Source organism: Biomphalaria glabrata, chromosome 6, assembly GCF_947242115.1.
Source record: "Biomphalaria glabrata chromosome 6, xgBioGlab47.1, whole genome shotgun sequence".
Taxonomy (NCBI): Eukaryota; Metazoa; Mollusca; class Gastropoda; family Planorbidae; genus Biomphalaria; species Biomphalaria glabrata.
Genome location: NC_074716.1, coordinates 37,845,843 through 37,871,264, shown reverse-complemented (window position 1 = coordinate 37,871,264; position 25,422 = coordinate 37,845,843). Strand labels below are relative to the sequence as shown.

General features: G+C 36.9%; 1 protein-coding gene across 2 annotated transcripts; it reads left to right on the top strand.

Annotated features, from left to right (window-relative positions):
• The first annotated feature begins 4,361 nt into the window (after positions 1-4,361).
• Positions 4,362-22,853, top strand: LOC106069423 (uncharacterized). 2 transcript variants are annotated; one of them, XM_013229074.2, is made up of 3 exons: positions 4,362-4,529; positions 18,890-18,995; positions 22,276-22,853. In XM_013229074.2, exons 1-3 carry the CDS (start codon positions 4,468-4,470, stop codon positions 22,552-22,554), a joined length of 447 nt encoding a protein of 148 aa, XP_013084528.2. In that variant the 5' UTR covers positions 4,362-4,467; the 3' UTR covers positions 22,555-22,853. The 2 variants fall into 2 exon arrangements, with proteins under 2 accessions (XP_013084528.2, XP_013084530.2); XM_013229076.2 differs by lacking the exon at positions 4,362-4,529 and adding an exon at positions 14,504-14,685.
• Positions 22,854-25,422: the final 2,569 nt, after the last annotated feature.

The window sequence follows — 25,422 nt, the reverse complement described above, 5'->3', positions numbered from 1 at the left end:
AACCTAAAGCGCTAACAAAAAATTTCTGAAGTGGGAGGAGAAATTAAGTGGGCCAATTAGATTCTACTCTAAATTTTTTTGCATTTTTAGGATTCAAGCATAAATTGTGAGCTATAGTCCCAAATTTAACTAGGAAAATTGCTGATTTAGTAAAGGTTGGAAAAAGGCGGATTGGAAAAGAATATTTGGGTTCAGAACTCATCTCAATCGTTATTCTTCTACTGAGAAATTTGGTATGAATTCTAAATTTTCCAAAGCAAAATCTTTCGTTAAAAAATTATGATAAAAAATGATGAAATTACATAAACTCTGTCGCCATATTTGACTATTCTGTTTTGAAACATCGTTTTTTCGTCTGGAAAAAGAGGGGCGGTAGAGTGAACAAGATTCATCCTCGCTCCTTTTTATAATATTTGCGAAAAGAAGATAAGTACGTCCTACGCATTTCATGTGTCAATCTAGTCATGCATGTTCATCAATGACTTAAACTTTTAAGTCGTTGGTTTTCCTGGCTGATTTAGGCAACCTATTCTATTCTCTAATGGCTCTTGGGTGGAGCACTTGTTCTAGGATATGGACTTCACGTGATTTTATTGTATTCTAACTCTATGTCTAACTCTCAGACCCTTGCTGAGTAGAAAGAAGTTAGTGTACAAAGTAAATGGTTATGAAGGAAAACAACAATTTCCAAAATTGCATGTGACTTTTTCTGTACAAAATAATTTGTTTACGCATTTAATCCTTCAGTTGATTCAAGTGAGATAACCTTTAGGTCTCTTGGCTGGCTAGTTTGATTGGCAGAATAACTGACATATCGTTTCTACGTAATTGCAGGCAAAATTATTTTATTCTTTGTTGGGGCGTATATTTATTAATTGGTGTGACACCACCTTCCCCTAGTGTCACTGGTCTCATCTTAATGATCACGTTTCACGTTTTCTGTGCTTGTCAGGTCTCAGGTCTGTCACATAATGTGATTGGGGGATTGTTGGACTCAAATTGGAGGTCATAAACCTGACCTTTGTTTCAATACTCTTTATCTATAGCTCAAGAACTGGTAGCACAATGTCTTCACTCATCGTGTGTGTGTGTGTGTACTTTTATTCTTTCTATCTGTGCATGTGAATGGGGGAGAGGAAAACTCATCTCATATTATTTGCTTATTCGAGACTAACACAACTCCGTTACGTCAGGTCAGGGAAACACTTTATTCTAGCCTTGTATGCGCAACTTCAGTGATTCCATTCAAGGCTTTCAATAAAGTGGATTTGGTCTTCGTTAGCTGAACACTCCAATGGAGTTTAAGATGTTCAACATCTTTATTTTTTTTTCCGTTATATATTTCCTCATTATGAAAATATAAGACTACTTAATCTTGATTTAAATTGGCTGATAGTCAATAGAACTAAACAAACAATAGATACATTTAGTTCATTATATGGATAGTAAGTTAGTAACTATTCTTTTTACCAAAGTATCTACAAATGTTATAAACATTAAAATGAAACCTTATCGAATTGCTTATAAACAAAATAATCCTCATACAGCGTTTATGTATTATAAAAACTCAAATGAATTTTAAAATAAAATACATGTGATTATTTCATCATGTGCACAATAACTTCTGCTGACCTCGATGTGGAATATATTTATCTCCTTCTCCCTTTTCCCGCCAACTATTATTGTCTGACTGTTGACCTGCTTGTCTGGAAAGACCTCTTGGTATCAGTCCTAGCCAAATGCAGGGGTCACTTTTACTACTCCCAAATGGGAGGTTACTTTGTTTATTCTATTCCATTACTCCTCAGACCATGCATTAATTCCCTTTATGTGTTTCATAAATTATTAAAAGAAAAGGGAGCATATCCCCAGCTCTGTGAGTTATGTCTCTTCCTATTCTCTCCCTTTTTTGCCCTCTTGTCAGTTCGATTTCTTATTACTGAATTTTAATTTAGAAATAGAAAGAAAAAAACATATTAATCCCTGTTTATTTAAATTTGTTGGATTTATAACTGAGTAGCGAAGCCGCTTGTCTATCTAATTGAAAGAGCTTGAGTTCAAATCCCAAGACAAGGAATGTTACAAATCAAGATTTAAGTAGTGTATATGTGTATGCGGACAGTCTTAAACCAGTAGAGAAACAATCCCCTACAGCCCCTTTCCCTACTTGTTCACAAGAGGGCACTTTCCACATAAGTAACTATACAAACGTAAAATACTATAATACTGAATGCATACTTGAGATAGATAGACTTCGTTTATGAAAAGAAATTTGACAGTCTCTACGCGTAGTTTATGAAACACTTATATAATAAATCATAAAAGGAAATAGTTTCTTTCTAAATGTGTAATTCCCTTGTATACCATACAGTAAATAGACGAAATCATGTTTGTCCTGTGCAAATGAGTTTAAAGACTCGAATGAAGCAAACTGGATAGAAACACTTAAACTGAAAAACTATAACGAACAAATTGATATTTACAGCCCCCCCACACACACACACACACTCTTCCACATGTTTAAGAAGTTTGTCTTATTTTTGTTTGTTGGTTTATAATTGAAACATTTGCTAAATAGTTCAGACATTACTCCATCTCTTCACATACTCCTATCTGAACAAATCTGGTCATCATAACTCTGTCTGCTGACAAGACATAAGTCTACCTGATGTCTACTTCCTTGAGTCTCAAACATTTGAATAGATTGGAGTGTGTTGTAACGTTTACGTTGTCAGACATTGAATGAAGTCCTAAGTGTCTTCAACCGCGTCCCAAGTGGCTTCAACCGCGTACACATCCAATGTAGAATCGCATAGAACAATGTTAATCAATGTACACTTGTATTAAGTACACACAACACGAAACTTCTCAAATACTTCTAAAGTACCGCAAACAAATCCTTTATCCAAGCTCTTTTTAACAAACACAAAACACTTCTAACACAAACATAAAGTGGTTCTACTAGACTTCGGTTTCTATTAATACACAGTGTAGAATTATAAACTAGTACAAATTGAATGTCATTCTACTAGGGAGATCTTTTTGTGAAACCAGTTTAGAGCCTGCAGATTTTAAAAGGCCTGACCCTTTACTTGTCTCCAGGGATGGATCAATTTCAGCATTAGCTCTAGGCCCTGACAGACGCAGTCCAGACACCAGACGAGCGTGCACAAAACATGTCAACTAGAGCTCAGCGCTTCCCCCAAATCCCCAACCAGCAAGAGCTCAGCACTATTCGAGAGTGAAGGTCAGCCAGGAAGAGTCGGTGGTTCCAGCAACATTAACCCTTTTGAGAACACCCTGAGAGCAAGAGGGGGAACTTACTCCATTTATCAGAGGACACCACGAGGAGGTCGGCGGGCACGGTAAACTGACCTATATGCACTACGCATAACAGCAGGGTTTCTTTCCACGGCTTTTACAAGAGAGGATTCGAACCACTTAAGCCCTTACTTCAACGAAGTTTGACGGTGATGGTGTTGATGGTGATGATGATGATGATGGTGATGGTGATGGTGATGATGCTGTTTTACTTCCGTTTCCAAACAAATTGTTTGTGCGATGCAGAATATTTTAGTATTATGTTACAAGAAAGTAAAAGTATAGCAACAGGCTCATACTAAATAGGCTTGACCTCTCACAAAATATTAGTGTTGAGCTTTAGTAATATTATGTATATTATCAAGACTACCATCACAGTCACTATGCCAGATTATATTGATATGCTCATCTTTCTCTATATATTTTATTGCATTTTTATGCTTAAAAATTTTTAACAAAAATTAGCTAAATTTAGAATATGGATTAGAAATTGTTTTCTTTTTATTTAAAAAAAAGGAAATAATCCAGGCTAAAAACTGATGAAAGTGTCCGCCATGCTCTCCAGTGTGCCAAGTGTTCCGTTAAGAAAATGTTTAGTAAAGATTGAACTACGCCATAAATTGTGAATAGAAACTTCTGGTCTAAATCCATCAATACGTTTGAGAGTGGGGGACACGGTGACACGCCCCCTCCCCCCATTCCCTTCTTAGTAAAGGTATTAGCACATTTTGTTTTGTGGTGGTCGTTGATACTAGAGTGATCGCAATTCATCATGCAGGACAAACATAATTAATCTGTTTTAATTATAAACAAAAATAATTGAAAGGCCAATGTAAATAAAAATATTTCCTCAATAAAAACTGTGCGTTCAACAAACTGAGTTCTACTTGTTTAGAATGACAATTTTTCAACTTTTTTGAGAACCCCTGCTTAACATCAAGATGTCAACTGATGTGACGGGGAGATGTCCACTGAACACCAAAACATAAATCAAGTTTCCTGAAATGACCGTCAACTTTGTATCTGTTTCACAAATGCTTCTTTACCTGTGAGTGGTGTGTGAGAGAGAGAGCGTTAATGTTCAGAATCACTGAAAGTTTCATAAGCAGACCAAATTAGTTACTGGAACAGAAAGGTGACACTCTCATGATGTTTGGGGAATGGTTGCTACCATCTTTACGTGGAATGCTTGCCCAGAGAGCTCTAAGGTAGGCCACACACTATTTTGTAGCTCATGTTCAACAAATATTCATCTCATTACAATGATGTCTTTTGAGATTTGTTGGCAAATAAGCTTCATAACATTTCTGCACAGATTAAAGGCTATGACCTCCTAGAGTCAATCTCGTGCTAGAGCTAGGGATGACATTAATCCGTTTTCGAACATATAACTTTAATTTTTTTTTAAATATCTGAAATAAATCTGCCTGAATGAATTCACCAAATAGTGACTAAAAGAGTTCGTTTCAACTGAACTGTATTGTTGTTTTTAAACTCCACGTAATCTTCTTTTTTGAAGTAACGTCTGTATTATATAAGATAGAAAAGATCGGAAACAAATGTTTGGGTATTATAATACACACAAGAAAGAAAAAGATTTGTATTTCAAGTACATGGCTATAACTTTTGTTGAGACTATACCTCAAAAAACTATAACTTTTATTGGGTTTATACTACCTAAGGTGACAATAAACTCTACGGGAATATACCTAACTAAGCGATAAGGAAATTAGGAAAAATTTTAAAATAACTCGTCGACTCTAAGTCTTTGATTGTCGAAAAAAAAATTATGGTTACGCAGGTAGAGAGAGAAAGAGCTACAAAGGGAGAGATATAGAGAGAGAGAGAAAGAGAGAGAGAGAGAGAAAGAGATAGAGAGAGAGAAAGAGAGAGAGAGAGATAAACGAGAGAGAGAGAAACGAGAGACGGAGAATGAGAGAAACAAAGGGAATGGGTGAACAATAGAGCACGGATGACAGAGAAAGAGAGAAAGAGAGAGTGACCAAGAAATAGAGAGTGACCAAGAAATAGAGAGTGACCAAGAAATAGAGTAATACCCTGTGAAAGAAAAAGAGTGAATTGAAAGAAGCGAGTCAATGAACGTTTTATTAACTGTAAGAAAAACTTCTGAGAATCAATGAGTCAACCCATCCTCCCCTACACCATAACATCATTGTTGATATTTCGGATTGATCTCATGAGACATGGAACCACACCATGACCTCAGCTTGATCCAGTAATTAAAACTTTGGAACAAAAAATCAACAAATGTTATCTCGACCCGTAGCTCTAATTGAACTCTGAACTCGATAAACATTAGAGATGATAACATACAAAAGATGGGCAAACCAAGTGTTACCAGAAGTTTGTCTGGCCAGACAAATGATCTCTGAAAGACTCTCGTCAAGTCTGGGTCACCTGGCAATAAGATCAATAAATAATTTGGTCTGGTAGAACGGCTCAAGCAAGTCTGGAGTCCTGGAAGAGAACATTCTACCCTACCAGAAGGTGATCAAGAAAGATGATTGCGCCCTTGACTCACGCTTTTTTTTTTAACATTGTCGACAATACTACCCAAACCACTAGCTCCCCATGTAGTCCTGTAGGAACATGAGTAGGAACATGAGTGGGAACATGAGTGGGAACATGAATAGGAACATGCGTAGGAACATGAGTAGCAACATGCATAGGAACATGAGTGGGAACATGAGTGGGAATATGATTAGGAACATGAGTAGCAACATGAGTAGGAACATGCGTAGCAACATGATAAGGAACATGAGTGGGAACATGAGTAGCAACATGAGTAGCAACATGAGTAGCAACATGAGAAGGAACATGAGTAGCAACATGAGTTGCAACATGAGTAAGAACATGAGTAGGAACATGAGTGGGAACATGAGTAGCAACATGAGAAGCAACATGCGTAAGAACATGAGTAGGAACATGAGTAGCAACATGAGTAAGAACATGAGTAGGAACATGAGTGGGAACATGAGTAGCAACATGAGTAGCAACATGAGTAGCAACATGAGTAGCAACATGCGTAGCAACATGCGTAAGAACATGAGTAGGAACATGAGTGGGAACATGAGTGGGAACATGAGTAGCAACATGAGTAGCAACATGCGCAGGAACATGAGTAGCAACATGAGTAGCAACATGAGTAGCAACATGAGTAGGAACATGAGTGGGAACATGAGTAGGAACATGAATGGGAACATGAGTAGGAACATGCGTGCTAGATTCCATAGAACAACTTGCAAAGAACGGGGTGCGCTAGAACGTAGTTGGACACCTTTGGGGGGGGGGGGGTAAGCGGTGGGTGGAGTTCTCCAATACAAGCACGTGTCCTAGTTAGCTACTAGCATTGCCCACTGGCTCTACGCAAGTCGATTTGGTCCCAGGCTTTATATTGTTTATTTTTTTACCATTGAAGCCTGCGTAGCGAACGCCCAGAGAATCTATTTCGTAGTTCTCCTCTTTTAAACTTTCCCCTAACATAATTTTAGCTCATGATTTATTACAGTTCTATGAAGCTTTTTAGTCGGACCCCTTTTTTTTTATAATTTGATTTTACCTCACCTGTGAATACATAATAAGCTTTACCTCCATTTCATTTTGTTTTTAGACAGTCTTTGCAAACGCATTCACTTCATGTCGGCTTTATAGGACCAAAAAAATAATATCTTATACTGTATACAATATCTACGAAAGCAAATTTCGCGTTAAGGAAAAATTTACACACAAAAAAAGTTTTAAAAGTGTTGAATAACGGAATGAAGTTAAATCTTGTACTTCTCGTTATGTCGGCTTTAAAAAGTCGCGACTATAAAATCTTTTTTGTTCAATTTCAATGGCTGCGTTTTGATCGTGAATTGAGTTGTTCTAGACTTCAGGCAAGTAACACACAAAGTAAAAGTCTGGTACTTTTTGTTTCATCAAAGACATTTGGGAGAGTCAATGGTGAGTGAATGAATGTGTCAGGGCCCTTAGGAAGATGCTATAGATTAGTGGTGTCCAAACTCTTGAGCCATGAAGAGAATTATATATAGAGAGAGATTAAGCATCACCCTTTGTGTCACCCTTTGTGTCAGGATTTTGTGATTTTATCATCACAAAAGAGATACAAGACACCGATAGCAAAGACAAACAGACACAAACACTCTTTTGTTCCCCTGGCAATCAAATCATTAAATAAGAACAATCTGGTATAAACTTTGTCACATGTAAATTATGAGTGAGTCTGGTGTGAATGTACACTTTGGTTTCTTATAGTTATAATGTTTTTTGTTTGGTGTAATGCACAAATTGTAAGACAAATTTCCTTACGGATAATAAAGATTATTATTATGTTAGAAATGAACGAGTAGTCATTCTCTGGCGCTGCCAGGGTCGAGTTTCGCTAAAGAGAAACAAAATTCATCGTAGTCCCTTTAACAGTTTCCACTGAGGAATTTTCTGGTGATGTGGCAGGTCTGCAGCAGTACCGCCCTCTGACAGGCAACGAAGATGTTCCTAGGAATGTTAAGGGCCTTGAAGGTGTCTGTGAGGTCAGTTGTTATTATCCCCTCGGTTGATATAACAATGGGGTATATTGTTATTTTGGACAATTTCCATAGACGCTTAATCTCCAAGCCTAGGTTCCCATATTTTCTTTGTTTTTCTATCTCAGTTTTTCTTAAATTATGAGACAGTGGATTGAAATCTACCGTTTTGTCGGTCAGAATAGGCCTATCCCAGTACAGCAGATGATCAGTAGACTCGAGAACCTCTTGCGGAGAGTATTTATAATAAGGGGGAGTGTCCTTACCGATCAATTTGTACGTCAAAGCCAAGTGTTGGTGTATTAACTTTGCAACTTGGTTATGGCGACCTAGGTAGGCTGATTCTGATAGGGCTGGACATCCTGCCATTATGTGTTCAATCGACTCGCCCACATTTCCACATTTTCGGCATTTGTCGACAACATTGAGTTTCAGGATATGCTTCTCGTAATTTTTTGTCCTGATTACTCTGTCCTGTATTGCTGTAACAAAGCCTTCTGTTTCAGGGTAGAGATGACCTGCTTTGAGCCATGTTAAGGAAGCAGCCTTGTCGATGTTGTCCCCATGTAATGAAGCCGGAAATTTTCCGTGGAGTGTTTTTTCTTCCCATTGGCGAATCTCATGCCCTACGTCGTCCAAACCGATATTGACATCAGCATTGTGTAGGTTCAGAGGGGTTGCATCGGAGTCGTATTTCCGTAGGAAGGAAACTAATTTGTTGCTGGAGGCGAGCAGTTTTGATCGTATTTTTAAAACTTGCATCTTACACAATTTGAAGATGTTCTGCAATCCACGACCCCCATCCTTCCTGGGCAGGTATAACCTTATGGTGGAGGACTTGGGGTGTAGGCATCGAAACTTGGTTAGTAATTTTCTAGTGAGTCTGTCAATGTCATGTAGGTCGGTGTCAGTCCATTTGATCACACCGAACGTGTAAAGGAGCACTGGGACGGCCCAGCTGTTTATTGCAGTGATGAGATTACTGCCAGACAGTTTGGTGTTGAGGATTTTATTAACTCTTTGCCTATATTTGCCAAGAAAGTCCTCTTTTAATTTCTTATGGTTTATCTTGGCATTCTGGTTTATTCCAAGATATTTATAAATAGAGGCGGAGTTCAATTCCTCGATGCCTTCAAATTCAATGTTGGTGTTCGTTGCCTTGCCCTTTTTAATGCTTATGATGCCACACTTATCCAGGCCAAAAGACATACAGATATCGTCACTAAAGCATTTTACCGTTTTGATTAAGGTGTGTAATTTTTGCTCGGTTTCTGCATATAGCTTTAGATCATCCATGTATAATAAGTGGGACACACATTTTGTACATTTAGTGTCAACCCTAAAACCGTTTGTAGAGTCTTGGAGTAATGTAGATAGAGGATTAATCGCTAGGCAGAACCAGAGTGGAGATAGTGAGTCACCCTGGTATATACCTCTTCTTATGTGCACAGAACCTAGTTTATCACGATTAAGGTGCAGATTTATCTTCCAATTATTCATACAGACTTTCAATAGTTGTTTTATTCTTGGGTTGATTCTATGGATGTCCAGGGTTTTTAATAGCCAATCATGCGGAACTGAATCGAAAGCTTTTTTGTAGTCGATGTAACACATGTGTAAATTTCTCTTTCTTCTATTAGCTTGATGCAATATAATACCATCTATAGTTAGCTGTACTTTACAGCCCATCGACTCTTCAATGCAACCTTGTTGTTCATCTGCTAGTAGCTTATGGGTAGAACAAAATTATTATTATTATTATTATTATTATTAACCTTATTCATACATTCAAAATTAATAACATATTACATGTAATAAAGAGAAACTAAAAAAGATTTATTTTTCAAACATTAACAACACGAAAAAAAAATATATTAACCATACTATCATTTCTAAAAACGTCGTACTAGGCAGGGGTCGGCAAACTATTGAGTCTGAAGAGTCAAAAATAACAATTTACAAAATTTCAAAGTTGTTAAAGAGCCACAAAGTTTTTTCTTACCAATTATATATAGTACTCACACAATTAATTTTTTTTAATGAAAAAAAAAACAAATTCCTTTATAAGTAGTGTTTTTCACAACAAATTAGATAATATATTTATGGCATTAGTATATAATTATTTTTTTTATTTCGGTATCAACTAAAGCAGTTAAACATCCATTGACAAAACTAGCTTCCATGGTTTTAGAAAGTTTGGATACATTTGGCTCGTAACTTGTTTTAGTTTCAAACACAATTCTACATTTTCATTTGTTAGTTGGCTTCTTACTTTACCTTTAATTATATTCATGCAAGAGAACAACTGCTCTTACGAATATGTCGATCCAAAGAAAGTCAGCACTCCAAAGGTCAACTTCTTCACCTCACTATAACAATCTGGAAGATTATTTCTTGCGCCGAATCAACTCGCGGCATTGCTTTTTAAAACTGTCCACTTTTCTTGTGTTACGTAATTACATTTCTGGACCTCCAACACTTCCAACTTAACTTTTTAAATCGATCAATTGCATTTCTAGAGATCTAGTATCAATTCCTAATGTCTCAATTTGGATTTCGGTATTTTGTGTGTTAGATTTACTATAAATGCTAGAATGGTTTTGTTGGTTTTGAACTGCTCAAATCTGTCAACAAATTCATCTGTTTTTTTTTATAACTACTGAAGAAATTCTTGTCAAACGTTGAACTGATTTTATGGCAATACTGATTTAGACATTGAAAATGAAGTAACGTACCGCTCTGAATTTCTCTGCAAAAAGAATTAATTTTTCTTCCAAACAAACCAATTCTTCTACAAAAACAGAGAATGAGTATTCCTTTCCTTGCAGTTTTAGATTCAGCTCATTTAATTTCTCTGTTTTATCAACCATAAAGTAACATTTTTGCAACTATTTGTCGTTCTTTAATTCAGGGTGATTAATGGCTTTTTCACTTAGGAATGTATTTATTTCCTTCAAGCACAAAGCAAAACGTTAATCGCCTGACCTTTGGAAAGTCATTGCTTTTTATTGGAAAGAAGGAGGTCAGAATACTGAGTCTCCATTATGTTTACGAATTCTTTAAACTGACGATGGCAAAGTGCTTTTAACAAAATGCTGTTAACAATCTTGATTACCAAATTCATGACCTCAACTATTTCGGCAGGAAATGTTGGACACAAAGCGCTTCTTGGTGTAGTAGTCAAAGAGAACGTACGAATTTCGTGGTTTATTTCGCTCCGACAAATCCAAGTTGCCCTTTTATTTTTTCCAATACTTCTGGCTCCATCAGTTGCTATTTAAACGATTTTATTTAAACCCATCTTAATTTCTTCAAGGTATTTTTGCACGGCATTCGCTCTATCTTCCCTTCTAGTTTGTCCCGAGAGCGGTAACAATCCAAGAAAATCTTCTTTTGGACCTTCGGAAGACATATACCTGACCAAATTGTCAACTTGTGCCGTGTCTTTATGTCGCAAGACTCATCTATAGCAAGTGATAAGACAGAAGAAAGTAGAATATCTTCCAAATATGTTACATTTGAAGACATTTTAGCTATTCTGTATTGTACTGTTTAAGCGGACAGTGGCAAATCTTTTATTTATTTTTTAAAGATTTCTGGTATGTTTTTGAAATCACGAAACAGTTCATCGGATGCACGTAGGAAGCAGTCTTTGACATACTCACCATCTCTAAATTGGTTTGCCTTTTTGTGCAATTTCTAGTGGTGCCGCAAACCGTGCCAGATTAGCGTTACTTGTAGCTTCTAACTCATTGACTTGAAACAACAAACTATACGTCATAGTCAAAGCACGTGGTAAAGATGCCAATTTGTTTTGCGTCAAAGAGAATTAAAACCTACATAGAAACATTCGACCACGGCGTTATTCGAGAGCTTCCGCCGAGAGCTTCCAAAGGGCTGACAACAGTGACGACGAGTGTAATGGGGGAGGGGTGTGGTGAACAGCGAGTACAAGTGGCTGAGAAATCTAATAGGTACCTAATCTTTGTTAAAAGATTCAGAACTATTTTAAAAAATGTTTCGATAAAAAAAATAATATTTGCGTATCTAACTAAAGAGCCGCAGCTTCACATCCAAAGAGCCGCATGTGGCTCGCGAGCCGCAGGTTGCCGACCCCGGTACTAGAGTTACCTTATGAAAAAAAAAAGGGGTGGGGAAAGAACAAGTTTTATTCACCCGTCACAAGATAGCAGGGCTGGACTTAACCGTTGTGACCAAGAAGTCTTTTATTTATTTCTACCCCACGTATTTTTAGCGGCGAAAAAAAAAAGGAGGGGGGGGGGGGTAGAAAACAAGTAATCTACTCTGTATTCATTCGTTATTAAATAGCCGGGTCGGACTTAACCGTTGTGGGGCCCTATGCGAAATGGATTTCGAGGAGCCCTGTTTGGGTAGGGATACGGATAATAAGTGAAAATTTAGAGTTTGTATTAGAAAATAGATTCGTCTTTGCATTATATTCATTCTTTATTACGTACAGAACTACTTTACGAGCCTTGCGAGTAGCGAAGTCATACAGTATATCATAATAAATTCTATTTCCTACATAGATCACGCTCAATAGCAAGAATTACAAAATGTTTCAATCTATCTTCGAGAATTGACGACATAAAGTAATTCTTCATTAGTTTGAGGCGCAAGAATCTTCTTTCACCAGATTCCGAAATTACGGAATAATGCCTTTTTTTTTTATCGCGCTTAGGATTGTCGTTTTCCATATTGAATGACACACCAAAATGACAGTTTTTGTCTGTATATTTCAGGAGATTTGTATGAGTTTTCTAAAGATTTTAATAATTTCCTTTTTCGTATATATTGCAATTTCGGAGATTTCCAGGAGCTCCTGGTAAAATCGACAGGAGACTGCGGGAAATCTGTTATAAGTTATAAAATGGTTTAATTTAATAATTTATACACCTAGAATTAGCGCGGGTCCTATAAAAGTGCGGGGCCCACTGCGGTCGCATAGGTTGCAGTGGCCTAAGGCCGGCCCTGCAAAATAGCGGTGTATGCTACGCCGCCGGTCGACTAGCAATTATTATTTTAAAAATATAAGTGTACTCTAAATAAATATATGTAGATGCTGTGGCTGAGGGGTAAATCACTAGGAACCGGAAGTCCCGTGTTCGAATCCTGGTGAAGACTCTAGGTGGACCACTTCGTGAGCCGATTTTGAGTTTGCGTTCCACAACAAACTGTCTTTGTAACTTTGTTTCATTTAGATCTAGTTCAACATGATCTGGTTGTAACCCACATCTGATTCTGTCAGATTCTGATTCTATTTTCTTAAAGTACATTCGATTCTATTCTTTTCTAGCCTATTCTATGAGATAGTAATGAAGTCTAGTTTAACAAGTTTATTCCTTTTTGTTTGGTCCAGCGTCCTAGCGTACTTCCTACACAAATCAATCATGAAACGTTTTCAAATTTAGTCTCTCTTGTGTTTATAAGTGTTCATTTAAAGACAAGGAAAATCACAGTCAAAGTCATGCACGTGCTCACAAAACAGCGTCTCATGAACAGCTGGCACCTTAGCCTGGAATTCAAATAACCTTGACCTTGATAGAAAAGGTCCAGAAATAGCACTGCGTGTGTGTGTGGGGGGGGGGGGGGGAAGAGGACTAAAGACTGAGATGTAATAAAATTGAAAACAGAATTCTCTCCCTCTGATGATTATTCACAGGAAATACAAATCTAGCAAGGGGAATTTTATTAAAACGTATACAACGGGAAAACCCGGTGAGTCTGAGAAACCTGACCTGATCTTCCCGTTTATTAGCTGTTATGTAGTCCATTTTGTTTGTTTGTTTGCTTTTGTTGAGTGTTAAGAATAAAATCTACATTATAGCGTGTTTTTAATCAAATATGATTTTCCCCTCTATTCTTCATACCCCCCTAGCTACCTTTACGTACATGCCGTTTCTTAACCCTTTTTAATTCTTTTGTTTTTATACTGATGATAGCATGGCTTGATTTGGTGAGATCTGGGTGTGTGGTCCTAGGGGCGGCTGTTTCTAAAGGCAGGTTGTACCAAGGGTGGAAGGTGCCAGCCGTGAGTAAAGCCTTGCCTTCTCAACTGAATCGCTTCATTATGGCCCTACAAATGACGGGTGTTGTGAAGACGTCTTCTAGTGATGTCATACATTTTGATCAACTATTTTCAGTACTATGTGCACTGGTAAAGTCTCACATTTGACTAGTTCTTGGATGTTTGATTATAGAATGTACAAAACTGTTGTTTTTTTGTTTTTTTGTGTAAAGTTTGTTTCACTTTTAACCTTTACTTCTATACACTGAGGCCCCTGGTGTCTAGCTATGGATTAAAAAGGTATCGCTATTTAATAACTTAAGTACTCAACTCTATAATGCTTTCTATATATTCAAAGTCCTAAAATGTAATCAGTTTTATTTCGTGATCAATGAACTAAGAGAATGTTTTTAGAGCTGGGGAAGTACAAGGTACACTAACTACAACAAAATGTTTTGGTACATAGAGCTGGGGAAGTATAAGGTACACTTACTACAACTATATGTTTTGTTACGTAGAGATAGATTTTCTTGGAAAACTTTGGATTTTTTTTCAGTATTTCTGTATTCCCAGGTAAAAGAAATCTATTTTTAAGTTTTAGGAATTAAATGAAAAGTGACGTGTCCTTTGCGTGCACTCTAAACGATTGTGACCAGAGAGATCTTGTTCTGGTGTTTGTACAGTGTGCTGTGTTGTTAAGATTCTGTGTCGAGTGTGTGTAGTTAGTGGTACAATGTTTCAATGGTTCTTTTCTTATTTCAATTACCCAACGGAGAGCGAGGAAGAAAAGTGAGTTGAAAGGCTTATACTTTGTAAATCACCACTACATAGCCAGGGTTTTGATAATAAGTTTGCAAGTGTAAACCTCTCAGTATAGGTCTATATGACCACTACATAGCCAGGGTTTTGATCACATGTTTGCAAGTGTAAACCTCCCAGGTCTATATGACCACTTGGTATCCAGGGTTTTGATCATGTTTTTGGTAGTGTCAACTTCTCAGTATAAGTTTATATGACCATTGCTTATCCAAGTTTTGATCAGATGTCAGCCAAACTTCTCACTTCTCTCTAATGTCAAATACAATCATCAACAATAATAATAAAATGGAGAGAGAACTGTAACAAGACTTTTAAACAGACTAGTCAAATATGGCGACAGAGTTTATATAATTTCGCATGAGTTTTTCATAATTATTTTTTAAAAGACATTATTTGTTTTGGTTTGTTTTTTTGTGGAAAATTAGTATTCATTAGAAACTTTTAAGTATAAGAGTAACAATGGATTTTTAAACCCAAAAAAGTTTTTCCTTGTCGATTTTTCTCAAACTTCACTCAGTCTGAGATATTTCTATTGTATCCATAACTCACAAATGGTAATTGATTCCTAAAAATACACAAAACTTAGACTAGAATCTAATTGGTCCACTTTATTTCCCCTCCCTCTTCCGAATTTTCTTTTTGTTCTTGGAATTCTAGTTGTGTAACAAAACGAAGTTACAAGCAGGCGTCTTGAACACAATTAATCACTTATAAATGAACGTCTTTTTCAAATGTTTGTCGAAGACATTTTCCTTTCTGCGGTGACCCTGAAAGTCTTAATCTAATTCAACTTTATCAATCTTTTCAAGGAATTTTACAATGTAGTTTGAGCTTATAAGTTCATATTAAAATATTTTGTATTTTAAAGACGAGTTTCACTTTTGCAAACATCTTGAAACTACTTCGTCTGATGTATAAGATAAAGATGATTTATTTTGAAAAATTAAAAATTTCTCGGAAAAAAAATGTTTCCACACAAAGAGAGTTCCAACGTGTGCTACGTCATTGCAAAATGCGTCTCGATGAGAGTCTGAAATAATCTTTGGGCTACATGTACATTCCCATTTGATAAACAAAATTAAACAAAATAAGATTTACATACAATTTGCTCTTCTACTCTTTATGAAAAAAAACATCGAACCTGACAAATGGATACAAGAACATTTTCTGGGAAAGAATTTTTACGCATGCTTGTGGACGACATTTCATCATTCTTTCCAAATCTACACAACGGTATGCCGCAGTTATCAGAAGTTGATTCACAGTCAAAGTTGAAGATGTTCCGGAGACATCAGAACTCATTAATAGTGATAAAGAGAAAAGATTTTTCTTCCATACCAGTTACACAACGCTGGATCAAGTGTTTGCAGTCGTATCCCGTTTTGTCTGCGTTGCGTCTTCTTCTTCCATTTCTAGTCAAATATTTTCGCGAAACATGGTGAGTTCGTTAGTTGTCATGTCTAAATACAGTAGACCACTTGATGCAGAAGATATTTGTTGTGGTCTTGCAAAGACTGCCCCCTAGAAATCGTGAAGTAAAACTTTCGCATGTATTTAAGTGGCAATTGAAATCTATGCGTCGCTAAGCTTTTCAAATTGTCACATAAACATACAGCTTAAGTAGGATAACTATGCAATAGAAAAGTCAAGAAATGCAGATCATGATAATACATTCTCATTTATTTAAATATGATCAGAATGAGAAATACGTATAAGCTGATATACAATCACACATTTTGTAAAAAAATTGTATTTATTTATTTTTATTTTTAAAAAAGCAGAACAAATATTTACATTATGGTTAAGACTTTCTAATATTAAGTAGGATCTGATATTTTCTGTGGGCTAGAGACTTTAGAGTTTAATTAGCTTTTTCTTCATTCTCGCTTATCCCTTAGTCTGTTGAACCGTTGGGGCACCACATACGATCTGTCAATCGTCTTTATCCATTCCTATGTGTCTTTTCCCTTAGATATTCTTATTCTATTTTTGTTTCCTTGAATGCTCTTCATCCCTTCCACTCATCGCAGGATGTTTGATACACAGATTGATTTATTCCAACCGCTTCACTATCTACCTCGCCACTGATGTGGACCATGTTGGGCTTTATTGATTCGTTATTTTCTAATCAAGCATGACCATTAGCACACACGTGACTGTTTGAAGTTGACATGATGGAAACCAGCTGATGACCAATCGATAATGCAATTAGGAGAACGCAGTGTGACCAGTTAATCAGCCAATATATATGCATATATGAAGATAAATATGTTGATAATTTAGGGGGGTGGAGAAATGATGTAGAAACGTTCTACGTGGTCCAATGACTAGACGCAGTAACAGGAACTTCAGATTAGCAGTGGCCAGTTTTTGTTGCACACAAGTTGAAATCTGATTGCGTCATTATCATCCATGGATAACGAGTGAGGAAGAGGGAAGGAGGAGTGTATCACACAGAGTTAGCGCCCCTGGCAACAAGGACACACAGTAGCATTCAGTGGGATTTGATTAGAAAATAGATTTCTGTTCTTTTCTCCTGACTTATTTGGGTTCAGTTCAAGTGACGTCTCTACTGAACTGAAATGATCATGAGATTCTTTCCCTCTATTCAACTCAGAACAGGAAACTGAAACAGGTAACCTGGAATCTGTACGCGTCGTAGATCTCAAAAAACGTCTGTAACGATTTGTCTACAAATGTAACAGTTGATATATCGATGAGTAAAGAATTACAAGCTCGTCGGCCAAACGGAAAAAAAAACTGTAGTTTGACCGTTATAATTGTTCAAAGTAAAAAATAAATAAATGTAAATCTGACTTGAGAACTAGACTTAGATCTAGAGCCAACATCGGTTAGAAAAGACTACTGCGTTCTTGAATTTCTGAATGTACGTCATCATTGCTTCAAGAGTTGAATAAATGAATGTACAGGAACATGTTGAGCAGCGTTCTCTCAGGCTAGATTTGAAGTCCTATATCAGTGGAATTAGTCAAAACAAAATAGCGTAGTCAGCCGTAGTGTACCAATAACTGAGTTGTTTATCTAAATCAGAAATCTAAATTTACTTCTAGATCTTAATGTTCAAATAATTAATCGCTCAAGTTGCCCGCCGGCTGAATGGATAATATCGTTTGGTCAAGCTGATGATGATCTCAAAATCAAGGGTTCGATACCCGTTTGAACCCAACATGTTTTTTTAAATTAATTTCTTTTATATTTTATAATATTTTAAGTTATTAATTTTACATTTTTAGAAAACTTAAGTTATGATTGTGGATTAAAAAGCAGAGACTAGAGTGCAGAACTTCAGATAAACGATCAAAATATAGACAAAAAAAAAACAACAAGAATTTAAATACCTAGGCACAACAAGCTGAGATATACAAATGATACTGTTTAGGAATGTGGCAAATACACATCAATGACTTTTCTATCTTGGGAAGCAAGGAATTTGTTTTAAAATTGATTCGATATCAAACAAAATAATTAATTACTAATAACAAGTTGAGTAATTAGTTAATTGTTTCATGTTTACCGAGTACATAAAATAATTGTTTAAAGTTTAAGCTTAATCTGAGAATGGGTGTGGGAGAAATAACGTGTACAATTATCTAAGGGGACAAAACCCTAAATATATAGCCATATATCTGAATACTGAAGAAATAATTTCCTTTCTCGCTATCCAACACTATTTAAGCACCAGAAATTAATTGTTCATCGGCTAATTTCTTTTTATTGATTCATTGTCTTTGCTAATAAATAATTGCGCCAAGATTTAACTTAGTCCGTGAATGGGTGTGTGGGAAATAATGTGTTCAAACTTTTTACCAGACGGACAGACAGACAGACAGAGTGAGTTGAGAAGCTATGTAAAAAAAAAAAGCATCTCATAGAGCTCAAATACAAGGTACAATCCCTTGAAGAATTATTTTTATAGAAGCTGCTTTTCCACAACATATAAAATCCTTTAAAACAATTTGTACCCTAAACATCACAGCTACAGTTGAAATTGAAAATTCCTTTATTCCACTTACAGCCATATAGTTAAAAAATCAATTACCAAGAAGTACAAAGGAGTCAAACTGAAGCTCCATTTATTTGGACCAATAAATAATCTTATCTTATAAACATATATTAGTATAATTTTTTTTGTGTGATCTCAATATAACTTCAGACAAAAAGAGCGCCATGAGGCGAAGGCTCTGAGAAGATCCGAACGGTTAGAGAGAAAGTCTGGACGCCTGCTGTTGAAAGCCGCCAAAATGGAGTTCAAGTGTCAGGTAAATTCTAAAGATAAGAATTGAGATGGGGGGGGGGGAGTAGAGCCTAATAGGTTGAAAGTTTCTAGACTAGCAATCACTGTCCCAGCCAACTTTCAATCTTACACCGAGTGATTCGAAATGTAGTGAAAGTTTCTAGACTAGCAATCACTGTCCCAGCCAACTTTCAATCTTACACAGAGTGATTCGAAATGTAGTGAAAGTTTCTAGACTAGCAATCACTGCCCCAGCCAACTTTCAATCTTACACAGAGTGATTCGAAATGTAGTGAAAGTTTCTAGACTAGCAATCACTGCCCCAGCCAACTTTCAATCTTACACAGAGTGATTCGAAATGTAGTGAAAGTTTCTAGACTAGCAATCACTGCCCCAGCCAACTTTCAATCTTACACAGAGTGATTCGAAATGTAGTGAAAGTTTCTAGACTAGCAATCACTGCCCCAGCCAACTTTCAATCTTACACCCAGTGATTCGAAATGTAGTGAATGTTTCTAGACTAGCAATCACTGCCCCAGCCAACTTTCAATCTTACACAGAGTGATTCGAAATGTAGTGAAAGTTTCTAGACTAGCAATCACTGCCCCAGCCAACTTTCAATCTCACACAGAGTGATTCGAAATGTAGTGAAAGTTTCTAGACTAGCAATCACTGCCCCAGCCAACTTTCAATCTTACACCGAATGATTCGAAATGTAGTGAAAGTTTCTAGACTAGCAATCACTGCCCCAGCCAACTTTCAATCTTACACCCAGTGATTCGAAATGTAGTGAAAGTTTCTAGACTAGCAATCACTGCCCCAGCCAACTTTCAATCTTACACCCAGTGATTCGAAATGTAGTGAAAGTTTCTAGACTAGCAATCACTGCCCCAGCCAACTTTCAATCTTACACCGAGTGATTCGAAATGTAGTGAAAGTTTCTAGACTAGCAATCACTGCCCCAGCCAACTTTCAATCTTACACCCAGTGATTCGAAATGTAGTGAAAGTTTCTAGACTAGCAATCACTGCCCCAGCCAACTTTCAATCTTACACCGAGTGATTCGAAATGTAGTGAAAGTTTCTAGACTAGCAATCACTGCCCCAGCCAACTTTCAATCTTACACCGAGTGATTCGAAATGTAGTGAAAGTTTCTAGACTAGCAATCACTGCCCCAGCCAACTTTCAATCTTACACCGAATGATTCGAAATGTAGTGAAAGTTTCTAGACTAACAATCACTGTCCCAGCCAACTTTCAATCTTACACCGAGTGATTCGAAATGTAGTGAAAGTTTCTAGACTAGCAATCACTGTCCCAGCCAACTTTCAATCTTACACCGAATGATTCGAAATGTAGTGAAAGTTTCTAGACTAGCAATCACTGCCCCAGCCAACTTTCAATCTTACACCGAATGATTCGAGATGTAGTGAAAGTTTCTAGACTAGCAATCACTGCCCCAGCCAACTTTCAATCTTACACCGAGTGATTCGAAATGTAGTGAAAGTTTCTAGACTAGCAATCACTGTCCCAGCCAACTTTCAATCTTACACCCAGTGATTCGAAATGTAGTGAAAGTTTCTAGACTAGCAATCACTGTCCCAGCCAACTTTCAATCTTACACCGAGTGATTCGAAATGTAGTGAAAGTTTCTAGACAAGCAATCACTGCCCCAGCCAACTTTCAATCTTACACCGAATGATTCGAAATGTAGTGAAAGTTTCTAGACAAGCAATCACTGCCCCAGCCAACTTTCAATCTTACACCGAATGATTCGAAATGTAGTGAAAGTTTCTAGACTAGCAATCACTGCCCCAGCCAACTTTCAATCTTACACAGAGTGATTCGAAATGTAGTGAAAGTTTCTAGACTAGCAATCACTGCCCCAGCCAACTTTCAATCTTACACCCAGTGATTCGAAATGTAGTGAATGTTTCTAGACTAGCAATCACTGCCCCAGCCAACTTTCAATCTTACACAGAGTGATTCGAAATGTAGTGAAAGTTTCTAGACTAGCAATCACTGCCCCAGCCAACTTTCAATCTCACACAGAGTGATTCGAAATGTAGTGAAAGTTTCTAGACTAGCAATCACTGCCCCAGCCAACTTTCAATCTTACACCGAATGATTCGAAATGTAGTGAAAGTTTCTAGACTAGCAATCACTGCCCCAGCCAACTTTCAATCTTACACCGAATGATTCGAAATGTAGTGAAAGTTTCTAGACTAGCAATCACTGCCCCAGCCAACTTTCAATCTTACACCCAGTGATTCGAAATGTAGTGAAAGTTTCTAGACTAGCAATCACTGCCCCAGCCAACTTTCAATCTTACACCGAGTGATTCGAAATGTAGTGAAAGTTTCTAGACTAGCAATCACTGCCCCAGCCAACTTTCAATCTTACACCGAGTGATTCGAAATGTAGTGAAAGTTTCTAGACTAGCAATCACTGCCCCAGCCAACTTTCAATCTTACACCGAATGATTCGAAATGTAGTGAAAGTTTCTAGACTAGCAATCACTGTCCCAGCCAACTTTCAATCTTACACCGAGTGATTCGAAATGTAGTGAAAGTTTCTAGACTAGCAATCACTGTCCCAGCCAACTTTCAATCTCACACAGAGTGATTCGAAATGTAGTGAAAGATGTTCTTTGTCTCTACTACACTCTATACTTGAAGCCAGATTTGAAGAGAAGACAATGACTGTGTCTTACGTTTACACTTTAGATCAAACTAGAACCATGTTCATAACTTGACGGTAACATTTAAACAGAAAAGAACTGTGACCAAATGACAACATTGCAGTAACGAGGTTAGAAACATGATTACTTTGAGAAACCAATTAGGAAACATTTGTAATTAATATTTTTAAAAGATTGGAAACGAAAAATAAATATGAATCTGAAATTAAAACATAAACAAGGAAAAACTACGTTGAATAAAAGACAATTCCTCTTTTGTACTTGCTATAGAGAGATCATCTTGCTCTTAAACTAATCACACTCATTACAGACGTCTACACTATTCTACTTCAATCTCTGTGTGACTGATGACAAACGAAATAGAACCAGACACTTGACACACTTGGAAACTAAAATAAAAGTACGCGCGATAAGTAGGAAGATTTAAAAAAGAAAGTAAAAACAAAAAGTTGTCTCTTAATTTAATTTTCTTTTTCGTTCATTTGATATTGTTAACCAGATCAAGTTTTGACTTTTACTAAATGTTCCATGTATTTAGATGTTAAGACTTATTGCCAGCTCCAAGCAATACTTTCTTCACCTTTTCTTCTGTGTTTTCTTGACAGTACAAAGCATCACGCTGCAACACGAGAAAACAGAAGAAATGGGAAAGGCGTGCCGAAAGGTGCGCCCAGAAAGCTTCTCAGTTGGGTGCCAGACGAGGATCCTTTAAGGTGGCGGACGCCCCAAAAGTGACCGCCATAGAAGAACCCATTGGCTGGCTGTACAAAGACGAGGAAAACAATATGACCATCCTGCCTCCCTCTTACGAGGAAGTGGTCCAGCAGCCACCCAGATATGAGGAGCTAGCAAAGCCGCCACCCTTGTATCCTGTACTGATGTAGACTTCCAGAGTGCATCAAATCAGATTGTACAAAAAAGGGAAACTATTTTATTTAATCTTTATTTAAATGTTTTTAAAATTAAAATTAAAAACTCTTTTTTTGTTAACTAAATACTAAATTGAACTTAATTATGAAGAACATTTCAAACTTTCATAATATCAAGTCCAAACATTTATGTAATGTCTATTGATTTCTAAACACTTTAAGAAATATAAGAACTTTATTAATTATTTTGGTTTGCTTTTATTTGTAAGTTGAAAAATGAAAGTTGAATAAAGTTTCATAATTATAAAAGGAAAGCTTTAAATTGTAATCTTTTTATCGAATAGAGAGATCAAATAATCACCATTGCACAAACTTTAAAAAAATAAACACCTGAAATTACAAAATAACAAAATAGTAAAACTATAGCTTTAAATTACAGTATTTCAAACTATCTGTCTATCTATCTTTCTATCTATTATCTTTCTATCTATCTATCATATCTATCTATCTATCTATCTATCTATCTATCTATCTATCTATCTATCTATCTATCTATATGTATCTGTCCATCTATCTATCTAATTATCTATCTATACAGTTATACATAGGGGTTTATCAATATTTGATGGGTGTTCTTATTTATCCCTCCACTTTGGTAGATATTTATGAACCTTTTCGAATAGATCAAGCCACAGACGCAATGAGCCTCAATGTGTTCCCGAAACAATTTATTGGATATGAATGCAGCATTCAAGCAGCAATTGTGAGTGAAGCATTCAGGTAGCAATTGTGTGTGATGCATTCAAGCAGCAATCACGGCTACTAATAGCAGAACTATTTGTAACCGTCTTAAGTCCACTGCTAGTCTAAGGATACTTAAGTTGAGTCTTTAGCACATACTATTCCAATGAATACCAATGTTTTAAATGTGTATTTCTAAATTTGTCAAGCTCTTAAATTATGTTACCTATTACTACTGGAATAAACAGTCTCTAGCTCCCAATGAAACAACACACTCATATATAACTAGTGATTAATGAACAGCGCACGAACACATTAAACAGTTCATGACGACCAAGCTCGTTAATGAATCCACTACAGCACTAGCATCAGCAATGTGTCGGCTTAGCTGGTCAGATGAGATGTGTGCGTGGGTTTCTGGTTTGGGTTTGAGTATTTCTCCCTTGTTAGCGCTCCCTTAGCCACAAATATGTTTCATTGTAAAGCCCCCTTTGAACTATTAATTCCTTCATACTAGAGTCAGAAGTCAATACATTTAAAAGATACCAGTTCAACAACAATTCCATTTGAATCTCAGCGCACCTCAGTGTTTCTACATGTGTGTGTAAGAGTGTGCTAAGTTGTAAATGCGAGTTTTTGTGTGCATGTTTGTGAGTGCATGTTTGTCTGTGCATGTTTGTGAGTGCGTGTTTGTGTGATGGCAAGTTGAAAGAGAAGAAACAAATACGTTTGAACTACCAATTATTTCAAGGGTCAGGAAAGATAACTCAGTTTATCCTGGTCGTTACAATTCAAAGACATGAAAATGACTCGCCATTAAACAGTCAAGGTCAAGGTTGAAACATTTCTGGCTACGGAATCTGAACATCTTGTAAGAACTCAAAAGTCTTTCTAGATCTATTCACAAAGAAATATTTTCGTTTTTACAATGTCCATATTATCTGGCAAACTCTTCGTAGACAAAGCAAGAAGCCTGTACACGGACTTAGAAAGCTGCTCTAACCATTCATTCAGAAATTTGACAAATATATATAGATTTGAAGGGAAAATGGTGAGCCAGGGGTAACCAGTGACTTAATTGATCCACTATCATATTTTAAATAAAGGTTGTATTTGGCAACTGCAAATTAGCCACGCATATTTTCTGCTTTATGTCGAGTTTCTACTCATGTTTGTATTGACTAGCCACGCGCTAGATGTCATATTTTCTGATCCAAGAGTGCATCAATTCACAACAGATGTGCCAAGAGAGTGTGTGTTTCGTTCATTTCCTAAGCCTCATTGTTTGTGGTGTCCTTAGCCAAAGTCAATGTCCTACAATCGCCCTCAGGGTCCCTTCCTCTGATTGGGAGCAAACGAAGGCATTGTTATATGTACAACTGAAACAAATAGCCCCGAAGGCGTATCCGCTCTCCCCCGCACTGCCCCGCACTATAGGCCATTGTCTCACTTCTGCCCTCGGGGCTCGGCTGATAACTTGGGCTCAGACCTGCCGTAATGAGAGCAATGTTTCACACCTGTGTTTGATAGAGGAGGTCTCAAGTCAACTGGTTCATTTGTAGAGACAAGCGCGAGACAAAGCACCATATTGACTAGACACACATCGTTATTGTGACCTGACATTGACCCCCCTCCTACACACGCACACACTTACATCTTTAAAAAAATCCCTTATAGATTGTCCGTAAAACTTTGGACCAATGTGTAGATATGTCTTGGTGAGAAAGTGAGAGGCGAAGTAGACTATTCGTTCACCCGACAGACATATCGTTCACCCGACAGACATATCGTTCACCCGACAGACATATCGCTCACCCGACAGACATATCGCTCACCGACAACTTGCTCGCAGACAACTTGTTCACCGACAGTTGGTGCACGATAAATCGTTCACACGACAAATCGTTCACTTTCAATTCATTCACCGACAAAATGTTCACAGACAAATCTTTCACTGGATAGTAACATATTGTTAATATTATATATTCTAGTCGCGTGTTTAATTTGTTTACATTAAAACTTTTGTAGCTATTATTTCCAAAAAAAAATATTTTTGATTGATAGAGGTCGGGCCTAATCTGAGTTTCTTTGTTAATTTTTTAAAAATTTGTTAATTATTTGTTACTGAAGACAGTATGTGAT

Excerpts from the sequence above, each read along its gene's own strand:
- LOC106069423 (XM_013229074.2), top strand. The coding sequence starts at position 4,468 with ATGATGTTTGGGGAATGGTTGCTACCATCTTTACGTGGAATGCTTGCC. Across the intron at positions 4,530-18,889 it reads CTTGCCCAGAGAGCTCTAAG|ACAAAAAGAGCGCCATGAGG; the intron begins GTAGGCCACACA and ends ATATAACTTCAG. Across the intron at positions 18,996-22,275 it reads AAATGGAGTTCAAGTGTCAG|TACAAAGCATCACGCTGCAA; the intron begins GTAAATTCTAAA and ends TTTTCTTGACAG.